At 36.3% G+C, this 17,865-nt stretch overlaps 2 protein-coding genes and 1 long non-coding RNA gene across 3 annotated transcripts; all 3 read right to left on the reverse strand.

Annotated features, from left to right (window-relative positions):
- Nucleotides 1-591: 591 nt before the first annotated feature.
- Nucleotides 592-8,026, reverse strand: LOC141648993 (uncharacterized). The gene is made up of 2 exons (XM_074457698.1): nt 7,516-8,026; nt 592-752 (listed from the first exon to the last, which is right to left on the reverse strand). Exons 1-2 carry the CDS (start codon nt 8,024-8,026, stop codon nt 592-594), a joined length of 672 nt encoding a protein of 223 aa, XP_074313799.1.
- A 265-nt stretch (nt 8,027-8,291) lies between these two features.
- LOC141648994 (uncharacterized) lies at nt 8,292-9,113 on the reverse strand. The gene has a single exon (XM_074457699.1). It carries the CDS (start codon nt 9,111-9,113, stop codon nt 8,292-8,294), a length of 822 nt encoding a protein of 273 aa, XP_074313800.1.
- Nucleotides 9,114-12,950: 3,837 nt separating this feature from the next.
- On the reverse strand, nt 12,951-14,778 carry LOC141646058 (uncharacterized). The gene is made up of 2 exons (XR_012545309.1): nt 14,630-14,778; nt 12,951-13,634 (listed from the first exon to the last, which is right to left on the reverse strand). It is a non-coding gene; the product is annotated as an uncharacterized LOC141646058 (long non-coding RNA).
- Nucleotides 14,779-17,865: the final 3,087 nt, after the last annotated feature.

A 17,865-nucleotide genomic window follows, 5' to 3' on the forward strand; every position in this document is an offset into this window, starting at 1 on the left:
ACAATAGGGACATGAATCTTCTTGACAGGCTTACTAGAGCCAAGAAGACCCATATAGTAGTCAATGAAAGCCTTTTCTATTTCAGGAATGGTATTACACTGATGCCCAGCCATATCCTGGATAGTCAAGATCTTATTACTCATTCTTCTAGCCTTAATAATGCTATGAAAGTAACTGGTGTTATCATCACCCTCCTGCATCCAGTGTGCCTTAGCTTTTTGAGCCAAGAAACTCCTCCTAGCATTCTCCAAATCCCTATAACAATTGGAAGCATCATTAACTTCCTGCTGAATTAGCAGGTTAAGTGGATCAGCATGAAGTTTTTCCTGAACAGCAAGTAGATGATGCTTTGCAATCTTGGCCGAGGTTTCTATGTTAGCAAAAGCAGTACCATTCAACCCCTTCGGAGGAAATTTAAGCATTTTCAGCCTCTTCACCACCTGGAACATTTTAATACCATACAAAGGCTTGTCCCAAACTTCTTTGACTACTTCAAGAAACCGTGGGTCCTTACCCCACATGTTAAAATACTTAAAGGATCCTTTTCTTCTGTCACCACCAGCAACCAAATTAATAGTGCATGGACAGTGATCAAAACTCTCCTTCAGGATGAAACATAGGGATAACCTCAGGGAATTGATCAAGCCACTCATTATTACTCATGGCTCTATCAATCCTACTGAACACCATGGCACCTGGTTCATGTTTGTTACTCCAGGTGAAAAAGGCACCATGAGCAGGAAGGTTGATACCTGTCGAAGTGAGTATCAAAAATAAAATTTATAATTCCAAACTACTACTAGCAAGCGGTAGTAAGGGTCGATCCGCAGGGAGGTAGGGAGATAATAGTTGTTATTAATTCTAGTCTAAGGGTAACAGTTGTGGGGGGTTTTTGGAGTGGATGATATCTAAATGCATAAATAAAAGGCAAGTAATAAAAAGAAATGTAAACAATAATAATAAGAATGCTAAGACGGTCGGTTCACTGCAGCTACGACGACGGTATCTAAGTAAGTCTGATAAATCACGATAGGTGGGCAAATAAGAAGTCCTCTCGGTCCATTCTTAACTAGTAGCGCCTCTCGGCCCTATGCTTTGGTCCCTAGGTCTCACTAATACTAGCTCTCGCCCGAAAAGTGATTCCTAATGCCTAAATTACTTATCTTTCGATCTTAGCAATTTAGTCGTCTCAATTTATTAATCTATTTTCCCTCCCCTATCTCTCGATCTTGTGGGTCGGTCAAATACTAAGCATTTAACAAGTCTCCTCTCGGTCTCGTTGTCAAATATTGCAATTAAAACATTAAAACGGTGCTAATCTATCGCGCGTCAGTCGATCGACCAGCTAAGCCAGTCGATCGACCAACAGTCCAAATCGATCGATCGACTAATCGATCGATCGACCAAAGGCCGACATCAGGTTTACTAATCTACGTCGTCTACGCCACAGATCCCCTCACATCTTAGCAAAAACTAATTAGCTACTCATACTAACGATGATAACAATAATAAAACTAGGGCATAAAAGTATTGAATTCATAATTAAAGCGGTAAGATAAATAATAAACATGCAACGATAAAATTGGCTTGGAATCTAACTAGCAATTCTATACTAACAACGAAATAGAAGTGAATCGAAATAAGGCAGAAAGAATACCGAAATTGCAGAGGAATGATTAAGAATAAGAACGAAATTTCAATCCGAAATAGTTTCCCAAACCCTAATTATTTCTAAAGAATTGTATGTAAAACCTAATGTAAAAACTGAATGAATTTCTGAATGTTCATGCTGCGTTATATAGGAAAAGTACGCAGCTGTTATTCCTAAACCTAATAACTCATGGGCTTGATAAATCTCGATCTTTTAATTCTCGTATCAGCTCGTGGAGTGGTCGATCGACCATGTTGCTCAGTCGATCGACCAACCTATACTGAACAGTAGCTTCTGATCTCGTGCTCTGGTCGATCGACCATAAGCATCAGTCGATCGACCAAGGTTCTTTGACAAAGAGTGCATTCTGACGAATTCTGCAGCGCGCACCGATCTTAAAACAGCTGCCATTTCTTCGTTACTTGGTCAAATCAAGCGTTCTACGCGGTGTTGGAAAGCTAAGAGGATAAGCTTTCACCTCCAATTGGAATCACTCGATTATCAGCTCTAGAACTCGAGATATTGCCATCTGAAGCAGGCTGCAATATTGTGAAGTGCTTCTTTGCTATCTTTAGGCCTTGAAACGCGCACCAAGTTCATTCCTCGAGTCAATACTCCATGTCAAATGCAATGCTAAGTACTTAGGGACGGATTTGGCTCGATTTCCGCTGGATTCTTCACATTTCTGCAATAATGTACAAAAATACGAAAGTAGACGGAAATAGGGAGAAATGTAGCATTAACTACATAAATGAGCTCTGAAATGCGTGTAAAAAGGGATGTAAAACATGATATAAAAGACACGCATCAAACTTCCCCAAACCAAACCCTTGCTTGTCCCCAAGCAAGAACTAGACTCGGTCCTAAAACCTAATGGAACGAGTTCAATCTCAGAGCGAATTACAACATGTAAAGCCTAAACCAATTTAATGCACAACCAACAATCAATTAGTAATGTGAATCATGCAAACGAATTATGAAGTCGTTAAAAACCCGCTGAACCGTCAACTATAGAGACTTATCAAATTGGACTCTCACGGGTCGCTCATATCACACATAAGCATAGGTGAATATATAAGAGGATAGAAAGAATTCATTCTTGTAGAGACTCTCACCTAACTACGACCTATAAGAACATGCCTGCAATAAAAGATGAAAATGATCTCTATGACCGTACATATGCATTCCAACCGAACAAATGACCATGACACATGCCGAGGTATATATGGGATATGTGAGGTATGGGTAAGAAGAGGCAAAACATTTATGGAAAAGTGGAGGTACAGGTGATCAAGCTAGTACCAAAACGGAACCAAATGGCAACATCCTTCTTCTTGCTCAAAATCAACAGAAACGGTGCTATAGCAAGCACAAAACTCACAAATCTCCAAAATAAAAAAATCAATAAACTCCCCATAGGATATGAATAGAACATGGGAGCAAAAATCGCCAAAAGATAAGGATTTGAATTATGCGAATTGACTTCTTCCTCGAATCTCAGTCGATCGACCAGAATGGGCAGTCGATCGACTGCTTTGAACAGTACAGAACCTCTTTTTCATTTCTTTTTCGAATCATTTTTTTCTTCTCTTTTTTTTCTTTTCTTTTCTATTTCTTTCTTTCCTTTATTTCATCTTCCCAACATAATCTCAAATAAAGCATATGCCACCAAAAATGAGTAACAATCCCAAAAACTAAACTACTAGCTTGACAAAGGTAGGCTAAATGTAGGATGTAGTAAATGGGACAAAAAGGCTATTTTTGGCAGTGTGAAGCTTATGGGCAAAATGAATAAAGGAAAACCTCTACCACATGTGTCAACAAACCACAAACCGAATGCATACAGGTATTAAGTAGATCAAATTCATATTTATGCAAATTAAGGAAACATGTCTCATAAGGAGTACTACTCACATTCCTAAATAAACCGGTCATAGATGTCACCAGTTATAGGCTCTAAATCTCAGAAATATGATGTAGCTTGCCAAATTTCTAAGTCAAGTTTAAAGTCCAGCGAATAAATTAACGAAAACTCGTAGATATGCATACGTGATTCTACTAATAACATGTCAATTAGCAAGGCTTTGGCATAAACAGATGCAAATGCAATGTCATCATTGACATACTACCGTTCCGACTCAACCTATATGCTAAAATAAACGTGCATTTTATGGAAATTTTTGAAATTTTTCAATTTTTTTGAATTTTTGTGTATATATAAGGGAAATGAAATAAACAAATGCAAACTGAAATGTAAACGTGAATGCAAGCAAATGAAATGCGACGCAAAACCCTTCCCCAAACCAAATCGCACAATGTCCCCATTGTGCAAAATCATGTAATGAAGAAAAGAGAAATGGGAATTTGCGAGAAAATGAAGTAAATAAGACATGAAGTAAAGAAATCAGGAACTCACAAGACTTTAAGCGCAGCAAAAAAGGAAACCTCCCCAAACCAGCGTGAGCTAGGAGGTTTCAGTAGCCAGCAGTGCTACTAAAAAGTACCTGAAAAGACAAACAAAACCACGCATAAAATCTAGAAAACAATTTTGGGACGGTAAAATTATGTGCAAAATGAAGAATATGGAAGAAATCAGAAATAAGACGGAAAATAAAGTGGAGGGAAGACTCCCTCAATACCGCAAAATGATCAAACTCAGCAGGGGAATGATCGAAAATAGGTACAACAGCGGCAGTGGTCGATCGACCACATCACCCAGTCGATCGACTGAAGTGAACAGGACCAGAAACTCCTGAGATGCGCAGCTCAGTCGATCGACCATACTTGGCGATCGATCGATGAACTAAATCTTTGTAACTTTCTGATTTCGTCTAATTAGCTCAATAAATTAAGCTATCATGGTCTTCAACCTGCAAAAGCACATAATAACGCGCCCAAAAATTGCGCAAAACCCAAAGTAACAGTCTATAGTGTTTAAAAAGAAAAACAAACACACGACTAAGAGTTTTTATTTCTAAACAACTACGAGGTTTTATTCAAAACAAAACAAAACACATCCGGGTTGCCTCCCGGCTAGCGCTGGTTTCAGACAGGTCCCGCTCGACCTCTTTTTTCTTCAGCAGCTTACTCTAATTGAGCCCAATCAAAACAACTCAAGGCTCTCAGCAACCTATCATACATCTGCGCATGTGCTACACAAAACTGTAAGTAGCACCATAACATGGAAATAACATAGGAAATCAAAATGTAAAAACATTTAAGCCTAACAAATTTCCTATGGCAGCTCCTAAAATTGTCCACAAAGTTATTCTGCCCTCCAGCTAAGGACGGAATATAAAAGCTCAAGTTGACCACAGGTGGAGAATTAAAGAACCCAAGTGCATTCGATTCAATAATAACGCGAGTAGAATTAAAGTACTCTGACGGGTATGAAATGTGAGGTGGAGGAGTTTGGTCAGCTAAGGGAGAAGGTGGATAATCGTCCCAAATGCAAGGGGTGGTAAAGTCAAATGGGTCAATCGGGTCCTCTATAATAGCTTCATCTATAATATCGTCATACACATCCCAATTAACCTCAAGACTGTCAAAATTTTTCTCCTCACTCTCCTTATCGCTAGACTCGTCAAGTTGGAGATTCTCAAAGAGATCCTCCAAATCGACCTCACTATCAGTGCAAGAATCATAAAGGGGTTCTGAACTATCCTCATAAAAAGGATTGTCAACCACGCTAATGGTCTCCTCTATGTCTCCGTCAGCATTTCCTAGATCGGTTTCTAAGGTCTCACCCACCCCCTCATCCGAGTCAACATGAAGAGAAAAAGTAGGTTTAAGAGATTCAATAGCAAACCAATTAAAGAATTCTAATACCTCAATGACGGGGATTCCTTCGAAATTCCACTTACCTATAGACTCGAGGTATGCTCGCGTAAGGTCATTCATTTGCCGGAAAATGGTGCAGCATATTTGGAGATCAGAGAAGGCATCTCGTCTGGGCTCAATAAACTCCCAAAGTCTGGCTAAATAAACACCAAAGATTTCGTTCTCTTCCTGCGGAAAACTCAGAAGGAACGACATGAGAACGGTCTCAAGGAACCGAAGTTCCCTGAGACTAAAGAAAGAAAGACTAAAATTAAAGACAACTAAAACTAGCGCTGCCTCCCCGGCAACGGCGCCAAAATTTGATACCTGTCGAAGTGAGTATCAAAAATAAAATTTATAATTCCAAACTACTACTAGCAAGCGGTAGTAAGGGTCGATCCGCAGGGAGGTAGGGAGATAATAGTTGTTATTAATTCTAGTCTAAGGGGTAGTTGATTGGGGGGTTTTTGGAGTGGATGATATCTAAATGCATAAATAAAAGGCAAGTAATAAAAAGAAATGTAAACAATAATAATAAGAATGCTAAGACGGTCGGTTCACTGCAGCTACGACGACGGTATCTAAGTAAGTCTGATAAATCACGATAGGTGGGCAAATAAGAAGTCCTCTCGGTCCATTCTTAACTAGTAGCGCCTCTCACCTATGCTCTTTGGTCCCTAGGTCTCACTAATACTAGCTCTCGCCCTGAAAAGTGATTCCTAATGCCTAAATTACTTATCTTTCGATCTTAGCAATTTAGTCGTCTCAATTTATTAATCTATTTTCCCTCCCCTATCTCTCGATCTTGTGGGTCGGTCAAATACTAAGCATTTAACAAGTCTCCTCTCGGTCTCGTTGTCAAATATTGCAATTAAAACATTAAAACGGTGCTAATCTATCGCGTCGGTCGATCGACCAGCTAAGCGATCGATCGACCAACAGTCCGATCGATCGACGACTAATCCATCGATCGACCAAAGGCCGACATCAGGTTTACTAATCTACGTCGTCTACGCCACAGATCCCCTCACATCTTAGCAAAAACTAATTAGCTACTCATACTAACGATGATAACAATAATAAAACTAGGGCATAAAAGTATTGAATTCATAATTAAAGCGGTAAGATAAATAATAAACATGCAACGATAAAATTGGCTTGGAATCTAACTAGCAATTCTATACTAACAACGAAATAGAAGTGAATCGAAATAAGGCAGAAAGAATACCGAAATTGCAGAGGAATGATTAAGAATAAGAACGAAATTTCAATCCGAAATAGTTTCCCAAACCCTAATTATTTCTAAAGAATTGTATGTAAAACCTAATGTAAAAACTGAATGAATTTCTGAATGTTCATGCTGCGTTATATAGGAAAAGTACGCAGCTGTTATTCCTAAACCTAATAACTCATGGGCTTGATAAATCTCGATCTTTTAATTCTCGTATCAGCTCGTGGAGTGGTCGATCGACCATGTTGCTCAGTCGATCGACCAACCTATACTGAACAGTAGCTTTCGATCTCGTGCTCTGGTCGATCGACCATAAGCATCATCGATCGACCAAGGTTGTCTGACAAAGAGTGCATTCTGACGAATTCTGCAGCGCGCACCGATCTTAAAACAGCTGCCATTTCTTCGTTACTTGGTCAAATCAAGCGTTCTACGCGGTGTTGGAAAGCTAAGAGGATAAGCTTTCACCTCCAATTGGAATCACTCGATTATCAGCTCTAGAACTCGAGATATTGCCATCTGAAGCAGGCTGCAATATTGTGAAGTGCTTCTTTGCTATCTTTAGGCCTTGAAACGCGCACCAAGTTCATTCCTCGAGTCAATACTCCATGTCAAATGCAATGCTAAGTACTTAGGGACGGATTTGGCTCGATTTCCGCTGGATTCTTCACATTTCTGCAATAATGTACAAAAATACGAAAGTAGACGGAAATAGGGAGAAATGTAGCATTAACTACATAAATGAGCTCTGAAATGCGTGTAAAAAGGGATGTAAAACATGATATAAAAGACACGCATCAAAGGTCAACAATACCACAATCCTCCACACAATCCTGAAATCCTCTCAATTCATAATTGGAAACTTCAGACCCCACTCTTTCACACATAGCGAGAACATTGTTAAAATCACCCATGACCAACCAAGGACCATTGACAACTTGCCTCATATTTCTCAGAGAGTCCCATAAAGGAACTCGTTCCTGAACCTTATTAAATCCATAGATAACTGACATCCACCATGACTGACCATTTATACAAGAGATCTTGGCATGAATTACCTGAGCTTCAATATTAATAATATCTACAGTATAGTTTCCAGAATCCCAAATTAACCATATCCTACCCCAATCATGAACAGAGGTATTATGTACCAGACTCCAATTAGCACCAATTCCCTGATGTACTTTATTGATAGAATTAACCCTGACTCTAGTTTCTAGTAACCCAAAAACTCCTATATTATTATTATGCAGAAAATACCTAACCTCCTTCTGTTTATTTACATTATTAATACCCCTCACGTTCCAAAATCCAATGCTACCCATTTTCCTTTTGAACAGTACTACCCTCCATTTCCCCTGCAAGGACTATCCTGTAATGAACAGAATGTTCCAAAACCTCCATATAAGTGCTTGTCCCACTGCCCAAACACATCCCACCATGCCTTGTCATCTTAGTAACGATTCTGGCAGGTGTGAAGGACCTCAGAATATTTGGCATTGGTGTAACCATCCCTGGCATAGGAGTAGCCAGACCCCCTAAACTCTCAAGACCCAAAGGACCCCGAGCTTGAACCATAGGTTGTTCAGATTATTCTGGTGGTTCAGGTGCCACCCCATGCTCAGCAGGAGGAACAATCACATTCTGTGGAACCTTCTTAGGTCTCCAGACCTGTTGAGCTGGCCTAGAAACCTTAGTATTCTTAGCTTTCCTGCAGTCCCTGGCAAGATGACCCAACCCCTGACAATCCGTACACAAAATGGGTTTCCATTCATAGTGAACAATTTGCCTGTGATTGTTGTCAAGTTCATCAGCAAACTGAATGACATCAGGTAAATCAGTCCCAATTTTAACCTCCACCATAATCCTAGCATACCCAAGGAAGGTCTTCAGCAAGGTATTACTGTCACACCTTACTAGCTTACCCACAAGAGATGCAATCTTCATCAACGCATTCCCCCAGAATTTCAATGGAAGGCCATAAAAACGTATCCAAATAGGGACTACATCTACAGCTTCCTTCACCATTTTAGATTCCGGGGTCCATTCCTTAACAATCAGAGGTTTATTGTCAAAGAAAATTGGACCAGCTTGTAACACCCTCAATTTCATTTCCTCATTCTTAAAACGCACCAGAAAAGTACCATTAGAGTTGAATGAAATCTTATCAAAATCAGTATATCCCCAGACACGCTTAATAAAACCATCAATAACTTTGAAAGGAGGATTCGCCCCAAGTACATAACAATATACCGCAGTAGACCAAAATTTTAATTCAGATTCAACATCTTCATTAGTAAGCTGTAAAGGTCTTACCACAGAATCAGTTTGTGAATCAGAAGATTGAACTCTACCTGGAACCTCCGTCCATTCAGACTCAGAACCGCTCCCTTCTTCCGAGATGGAATCCATAACAGAACCGAGATTATATGGCCGGATAATCGAATCATTCTCAGACGAGCGAGCATCCAGGTGATTAATCCCCAAAAGCTCATCATCATCCTGATCAATAACTCGAAATCTCGAACCACTAGCTTTATTATGTGATTTATTAGTACTAATTGGTGTATTTTTTTTGTAGATTTTGTGATATTACTTTGATTGTTCTATTAGATTTAGAGTTATTTTTCCGAGTACGTGCCATTGCAGAAATCGAAAAAAAATCCCTAAATCGCCTCTCTTACTAGACTTTCTCTCTCATCTCAACTTGAAAAATGAACTTTTACCATTTAATTCCAAACTAAACATACAAATTATGGAAAAATCAAAATCAAAATTTTGAACATTCTTAAAAAATTTCCAGAACCTGGAAATGGAAAAATTTTGAATTAATTTTTATGATTAATAAAGTTGCCCTTTTATCGATTTTATCACATAAAAATCAATAAACATATCAAATCAATCAAAATTAATCAGGCAACTTTAGATCTAATGTTCATATCAAATATACAACATTAGAGAAAAATTTCATGCCATAAATTTTATTTTAGCTATTTTTGCTAAAAATAGTCAATATTTATATCATTTTAACCATTAAAATTATAAATCATGCATAATAAATCAAATTTATCTAAAATTTTATATACAATCTGTAAAATATGCATGTGACATCTTATTAATATTTCATGGCCTATTTCGAAGTTTAACTATTTTAGTCATTTTAACCTCCATTTATACCATTTTTATCACATAAAAATCATGAAATATTAATCACATTAATACGAAATTTTACATACAATACATAAAATATTCATGTGAGGTCATACTAAAAAATCACGACCAGTAGTGAAGTTTAACTATTTTTAGTAAATAAAAGTTCATTTTACTCAATAAAATGTAATTATTTCACTAAAAATCATTAAAACAAGCATCCATAAATCATCAAAATGATCTAAATATGTTTTGAAACCAGAATATATTACATGCAAAATAATATCATGGCTTTATCACATAAATCACAAAATAACTAGTTTTAATTAAGTCACATTTAACTCGGAAAAACCAAGCCGATTATGCATGCAACACCAAAGCTCTTGATGCCAATTTTTAGATTCATATACCCCTATTAGACTCATATAATCATTTTATAAATTACTTATAATTTATATTTATGTTGATCTAGTTGCATGCACAACAAAATAAACAAAATAAGAAAGGAAAAACCGATTTCCTTACATCATATGGACGAATTTAAGGGCACTAGTTTTGGACTCCTTCCAAAGCTAGATCTTGAGCTATTAATATTGTGGATGATCCTCCAAGAATCTTCATGCATTCAAATGTAGAATGCCTCCTTTTAGTTGCAGCCAAGACTATCCCAAAACACTAATAAACTTATTAACTAGATAATGTTTATTAGTAACCTTAAATTTTAGATCTAATATAAATATTAATATTACAATAGTATTTTGTGATGATATTAGATTTTTTTAGAACAAATTTTATGCATAAAAACCCATTTTTATGAGAGAGGAAGAGAGATGTTGTAATGAGAAATTAGAATGAATAAAATGAAAACTACACTTCTCTCATGTAGTAGGGGGCACCGGTTTTTGCTCTTATTGGGAGCCAAAATTGCTCTTCTCAATTTACTTTTTGTCTTCACAAGAAAGGCTAGATGTAGGTCTAGTTTAGGGTAGTCATGATTATGTTTCTTAATAAAAAAACAATAAACCATAAACAACCAACTTAAAACCGGCACCCCTTTAGTAAAATGGAGTCCATTTTATCTTTTGTAATTTGTCATTTATAATTTGTGTGACATGTGACAAGTAATATGTCATTAGGCATAATAATGCATATTTAACAAATTGAATATCATTATATATTTAAATAAATTACATTTAACAAATTAACAAGTAATTCACAATTACATGTATAAATGGGTCACATTAAGCCTAGTTAATATAATCTACAATATTTTGTAATTATAACTAACCAATTATTCTTATCTCAAATGTTTCATAAACATTAATCAATTTTTGTAATATAACAAATTAATTACTAAATTGAATCTTATTTAATCACATTACAATAAGATATATAACTCTCTCTTATAAAATAAATTTGTTCAATTTAAGGATTTAATTAATTCGTATCAATATACGATTAATTAACTTTTCAGTTTGGGAATCGTCCTATAAGTGTGACCTTAAGGGATCAAATGATCACCACTGTCAAACGACAGTAATTTCAAACTCTAGTTAGCCAATCATTACTGATTAATGTTGATCAGTTGACTATATAATTGAATCATCCCTTATGTATGCTTTTTATGAGATTTAATAATGTGATCGCACTATTATTGAAGAGACATACTCCAACACTTTCAACTATTTTATTTACAGATCTTCAAAGGCAAATATTGTCGTATGCCATTTTAATGTCTCTACTTTTAGTGTTAATGTTAACCTGTGAACCGCAGAACAACAGATTATTAATAGACACATGTTGTTGTATATCTAACTAATGTGTCTACTTTTAGTACTAATGTCGTCCTGTCAAATAGCACTTGTTGAATATCAAACTAATAATGTTTATAATTTTTGACCTAATGTATCCCTGTCAACTAAAACATGTCACCCTGTGAGCTGCAGAACAACAAATTAAATAATTACACATGTTGTTGTATATCTAACTAATGTCTCTGCGTTTAGTACTAATGTCTCTAGTTTTAGTACTAATGTCATCCTGACAAATACAGTACAACAGACAATTTAAAAGCATAGGTATATCAAACTAATAATGTTTATACTTTCGACCTAATGTCACCTTGTGCACTGCAGTAGAACAGATTATTAAAAGACACATGTTATTGTATATATAATTAATGTCTCTACTTTTAGTGTTAATGTCACCCTGTCAAATACAGTACACAGACAATTTAAAGGCACGTGTTGTAATTCAAACTAATAATGTATATACTTTTCGACCTAATGTCACCCTGTCAACTAAGTAGGTCAGATAATATAAATGAACTGCCTGTTTTATATCTCATCAATGTCTATACTTTTAGTACTAATGTCTCCCTGTAATCCTCTGTAGGTATAGATTACTTGAAGTCACTATTAGGAATGAAAGAAGAAAAATGGGAATACATATACAAGATGTATAAGAGACACTCACAAGATCTTGATTTCAGCATTAGGAAAGCAACTTCTTGCATAGTGGATGGGCCTGGAACACCCTTTCTCGAGAGATACTTTGTATGCTCATGTGAAGGTGTGCATGGGAATTGTAATAGGCAAGCGGAGAACGGTAATAACCAATTGAAGAATGCGACAATCACACGATGTCAATGCAAAGCCGGCCTAAGGACACGTATTTCAATTGGTCCTTTAATGTAGCGAATTAATGTGACCATTATTGAACAATTTGTTAGCACATTTAAGTGGTAACATAAGGAATAAGCATGTCAACTCGTATTGCATTTTCTATTTCACAAAGTGGAGTTACAGGGTGCATATTACAATTCAAGTAATGTTACTATTTCTAATTCTAATGTCTTCATTCTTGCACAATATGATACCATATACAATCTTGGTTTATATGTTACCATTTCTAATTCTAATGTCTTCATTCTTGCTTAATATGTGTTCATTTGAAAATAGGTAACATAATAGATCAATATGTAAACAACTGATATTTTTTCCATTTTATGGAACCAATTCAATCTATGTATTTCTCATGACATTGAATTTATGAGTCAAGTTCCATTGTTGGAAAATATGTTATCATATACAATTTGTAACATAATTGTATAAACTATAAACCATTGACTTCCAATACGTCATCATTTACATAAATTCGAATATGGATATAAATATGCTCAATTAGTTGACATTTTTCTATAAAATGTCACCATTGCTTAACGGGATACATATTGGCAAACATTGGGAACAATTGTCCGTAAGCAAATTCCCAATAAAGCCCAATTAGCTAAGGGGCAACGCAAAATATGCCACACACAGAATCCACATGTGATGTCCTAAAATAAGTTTAAAGAGGATGTTCAAAGAGAGTTATAATATTACAGAACCACAAATAACGTCCAAATTAAGGCCATAAACAAGATCCAAAATAAGGCCAATCAGCACGTCCAAAACTAACCCGCCAAGCGTGACACTACTTCTTTTGGCCAGCGCTCTTCCTCTTCTTATTCATATTCATCTGCTGCAGCCTCACTTTCCTCCCCTTCCTATTCATCTGACAGAAGCTCTTCCTCATCTTCAACAACAACAGTCTTACCCTTGCCTTTGTGGCTCGCTGTCCCCAAACTGAAAATCACTTTCTTAATCCTCCCCTTCGGCTCCTCTTCAACAACAACGCCCTCCTCTCTAGACTCCTCTCCAGCCTTATCCTTCCCTTTCCATTTCCTTTTTCCCGCCACTGCCACAACACCTTTCTTCTTACCCTGAGCCTTTGTGACGATTTCTATTATAAAACAATTGAGATTAAAAGGGTTACAAATAACACATGTCCAAATACATACCAAGTACCAACCTATATTTACATTAAAATTAACCGCATTATTAAGTTAAAAAACATACAAAAACTGGTTCCATTTTAAGATAGTTTGTTACCACCATTACAACTATAAGACAATGAAATCTAAAATGGTTACAAATAGCATATGCCTAAATCCATATCATGTACCTAATTTCACAAATAATGTTACCTACCTATATTTTGAACAAAATTCACAACACAATTACACTTGCCCCATTTACATAATCAATTCTTAACTCATCTACATTTTTAACCAAACTCATAACATGTTAACTTAAGAAACATGCAAACAATAAACCCAATTTAACTCAATTTGTGACCATTTCATTTTCACAATCATCAATCTTAAACTGGTTACAAATAACACATTCATAAATACCTAATTTGTACCTATTTTAACAAACCTTGTGACCATTTCAATTATACATCAATAAATAACATACCATTAAATATACAGTTATTAGACCACAAAAAAATAAAAAAATAAAAATTAAACAATTAAATCGAAAATAAGACTACTATCAGTTGTATGTTTATAATGAAACAAACAAGAAATCCAAAATTTACAACCATTAAGCAATAAAATCGAAAAAACCCAGATAACCCTAGAAAATCAAGAAGCTGAATAACAACATTTATCAACATGGATCAATTGCCGACCATTATTAAATCACCAACAAAATCAGAAACAAATATACTCATTGAAACCAACAAAAATCAAAATTATACAATTATTAAACCATTAATCAAGGAGGAGTAAACAATAAAATCGAAATAAACCCAGATAAACCCTAGAAAATCAAGAAACTGAACAACAACAAATGATGCATTATTTGTCAACATGGATCAATTGCATGCGCCAATTATTAAGCCACCAACAAAATCATAAACAAATAAACTGAAAATAAAATCTATGTTACCTCTCCATCTCCGACGTTATCTACTGTCTTTGTCGCTCTTGTATTCTTCTTGACCGGTTGCCGTGTTGCCACTTGTTTCGTCGCCATTTTGTCATTATTTTCTGATAATGTTCCCAAATTATGTTGATTTGTATGTAGATTTTTAAATTAGAGAGAATGAGAGATTTAGAGAGAATGAGGGACTTTTAGAGAGAATTAATGAAGATGAAAAATGACGGTATAAAGTTTGATTGTAGGTTAATAGTCCCATTTCGACTTTGTGGTAAAATGTGTGCCTTGGGAAAGCAAGAGTATTAAATAAATTTTCAACCCCAAAATGTCTACTCAAGAGTCCCACACGCAAAGTAACCATGCCCCATCACATCTCTACCCGTTTTGGTTAGATTTGGTACTATCCGACCCGTCGCAACCTTGTGACGGATACATCCGTCACAAGCAAGACTTATTGAATAGAAGGTGGAAAGTGTTAAAAGTTATGCCTCAAATGTCACCTAAGTATAAAATGTCCATTATTGTTTCTACTTTCACACTTCTAATTTTATACGGATGCGCACTCTTAGGATACCTGTTATACAACATGACGTGAATATTCAAGGGATAACAGATTCAAGCATGTTTAATTATATATTGAAATAAGATTTATAAACATACTATATTTATATAAAGGAAAGTATTATATTATCTTAACTTGTATTTTAAGCTACATTTTTTGTTTTTATCAATATCATTTAATTATTATTATTATTATTATTATTATTATTATTATTATTATTATTATTATTATTATTATTATTATTATTATTATTATTATTATTATTATTATTATTATTATTATTATTATTATTATTATTATTATTATTATTATTATTATTATTATTATTATAATTATAATTATTATAATAATAATAATAATTATTATTATTATTATTATTATTATTATTATTATTATTATTATTATTATTATTATTATTATTATTATTATTATAATTATTATCATTATTATTATTATTATTATTTTTTTTTTTTTGCAAGAAAGTTAAACTCATTTTATTCATCCAATTGGGAAGGAAAATGAGAAGGGATCTTACAAAAACCCAATGACCATCATGAACTTACAAAGTTACCAATACAAAAGGAAAACAAAAGGGCGACAAAGGCGTTAGCTTTTTGTTGCCAACCAATTCTGCGTGTATCTATCACAACTGTCTGAGAGCCTGAGTTTCAATGTGTATTGAAGCGTAGTAGAGATCTGATCAGGCATAGAAACCGGCCCACCGAAGATACGACTGTTTCTCTCATGCCAAATAACATAGACCATGCCAGCCACACAACTAGCTGCGACTTTGTTCCTCCATTTTCATTTTTTAGTACCTCCCATGAGCTTGTAGAGATAGTCCTTAACATCAATGTCAGCCCCTATACCAGAAAACCCAAGCCATAAAATCATATTACGCCTCACCTGTTGCGAGTAATGACATCTGAAGAACATGTGCCTATGCGTTTCCTGGGCATTGTTGCAGAGGCAACAACGATTGACATGCATGAACCCACGCAGGTTGATATTGTCGACCATTGGGAGCTGTCATTGCACGGCCTGAATTGTGCACAGGCGGTGTTTGGGAATAACACTTGTGGCCTTAAGTACCTCGGCCCACCTCGTATTACGCCCCTTGTCCCTGAAAATATGGTAAGCCTTTCCGACGCTAAAATTGCCGTTTTTAACTCAGGAATCCAACATCCTTTGTGCATTTGTAACTGAACCCGCAGCTTCAAGGAGGTAGTTTTTGATTTTAATAATGTCCCGCCAGCTTTCAGCATGCCGAATCTTTGGTTGCGCCTCCCAAATAGTGTGGCCGTTAAGGTTGTAAAAACGGCACCAGTTATCCCAAACATTGTCCCGGTTCTGGGTAAGATGCCAGACCCACTTACAGAGAAGAGCTTTGTTCCAGCTGAGAAGTTCTTTGACATTATAGCCTCCCTCGATCCAAGGTTTGCAGATTGAAGACCAAATTTTGAAAACCATCCGACGTTGCTGCCCACACGTTCCCCAGAAATAGTCTTACAGAGCTTATTGACAAGTTTGATAATGTGAGAAGGCAAGAGCAGGACAGAGCACCAAAAATTTTCCAGTCCAAATACGACCGCATTAATGAGTGGAACCTTCCCGGCATAGGAAAGAAGGTTTCCAGACCAGTGGTGAATTGAACCCTGGATTTTGTCGACCATCATGTTAAACATACTGGAAGTAAGTCTACCCGGATTCAAAGTGATGCCAAGGTAGCGGAAAGGGAAAGCGTCTTCAATGTAGCCAGTGAGTGCGTTAATTTGCCGTTTCACCTCGCCATCTACACCACCATAGTAGATGTTAGTTTTGGCGGGATTAGCATATAATCCCGAGATAGAAGCAAAGGAATCAAGACAGTTTGCAACCGCAGCCACAGAAGGGGTGTCACCCCTCATAAAGACCATAAGATCATCGGTGAAAATCAGGTGGTTGAGTTTTAATTTCACACATTTTGGATGATAGGAGACTTGATGGAGTTGATGAATGCGCCTCAGGTGCCTAGAAAACATTTCCATCCCAAGGACGAAAATATACGGAGAGATGGGATCCCCTTGTCTTACTCCAGATTTTCCCGGAAAAAACCCGCATTGGCTGCCATTGATCTTCAGAGAGAACCAAGTAGACGTTATGCACCCCATGATCCATTTAACAAAAGTTGCAGGAAAATTGAGACCCGTGAGCATGTTAGAGATAAATTCCCATTGAATGGAGTCGAACGCCTTGCGAATGTCAACCTTTATGAGGCACCTGGGAGATATGGCTCCCTGGTTGTAGCTTTTGATAAGGTTTTGGGTCATCATGATATTTTCAAATATATTGCGACCCTTGACGAAGGCTGCCTGTTCATTGCCAATGAGGTCAGGTAGCACGTTTTTGAGGCGGTTTGCAATGATTTTGCTGATGGTTTTATACACAACGGAACAACAAGCAATAGGCCGGTAGTCTTGTATCTGAGAAGGCACACTTTTCTTGGGTATGAGGGCAAGGAGGGTTGTGTTAACTTTTCTCATCATTTTCCCTTTTCGAAAGAATTCTTGAATGGCTTCACAGAAGAGATCCCCTACAATATCCCAGTCTGTTTTGGAAAAAAAAGAGGAGAAACCATCTTGACATGGGCTTTTGGTAGAGCCTATGTTAAAAAGGGCATGCTTGATTTCATTGCGAGTGATAG

Source organism: Silene latifolia, chromosome 3 (assembly GCF_048544455.1).
Source record: "Silene latifolia isolate original U9 population chromosome 3, ASM4854445v1, whole genome shotgun sequence".
Classification (NCBI taxonomy): domain Eukaryota; kingdom Viridiplantae; phylum Streptophyta; class Magnoliopsida; order Caryophyllales; family Caryophyllaceae; genus Silene; species Silene latifolia.

Coding starts and splice junctions, on each gene's coding strand:
- LOC141648993 (XM_074457698.1), bottom strand. CDS start 8,026: ATGGGTAGCATTGGATTTTGGAACGTGAGGGGTATTAATAATGTAAAT. Junction 753..7,515: donor GGATTGTGTGGAGGATTGTG/GTATTGTTGACC, acceptor TCACTTCGACAG/GTATCAACCTTCCTGCTCAT.
- LOC141648994 (XM_074457699.1), bottom strand. CDS start 9,113: ATGGATTCCATCTCGGAAGAAGGGAGCGGTTCTGAGTCTGAATGGACG.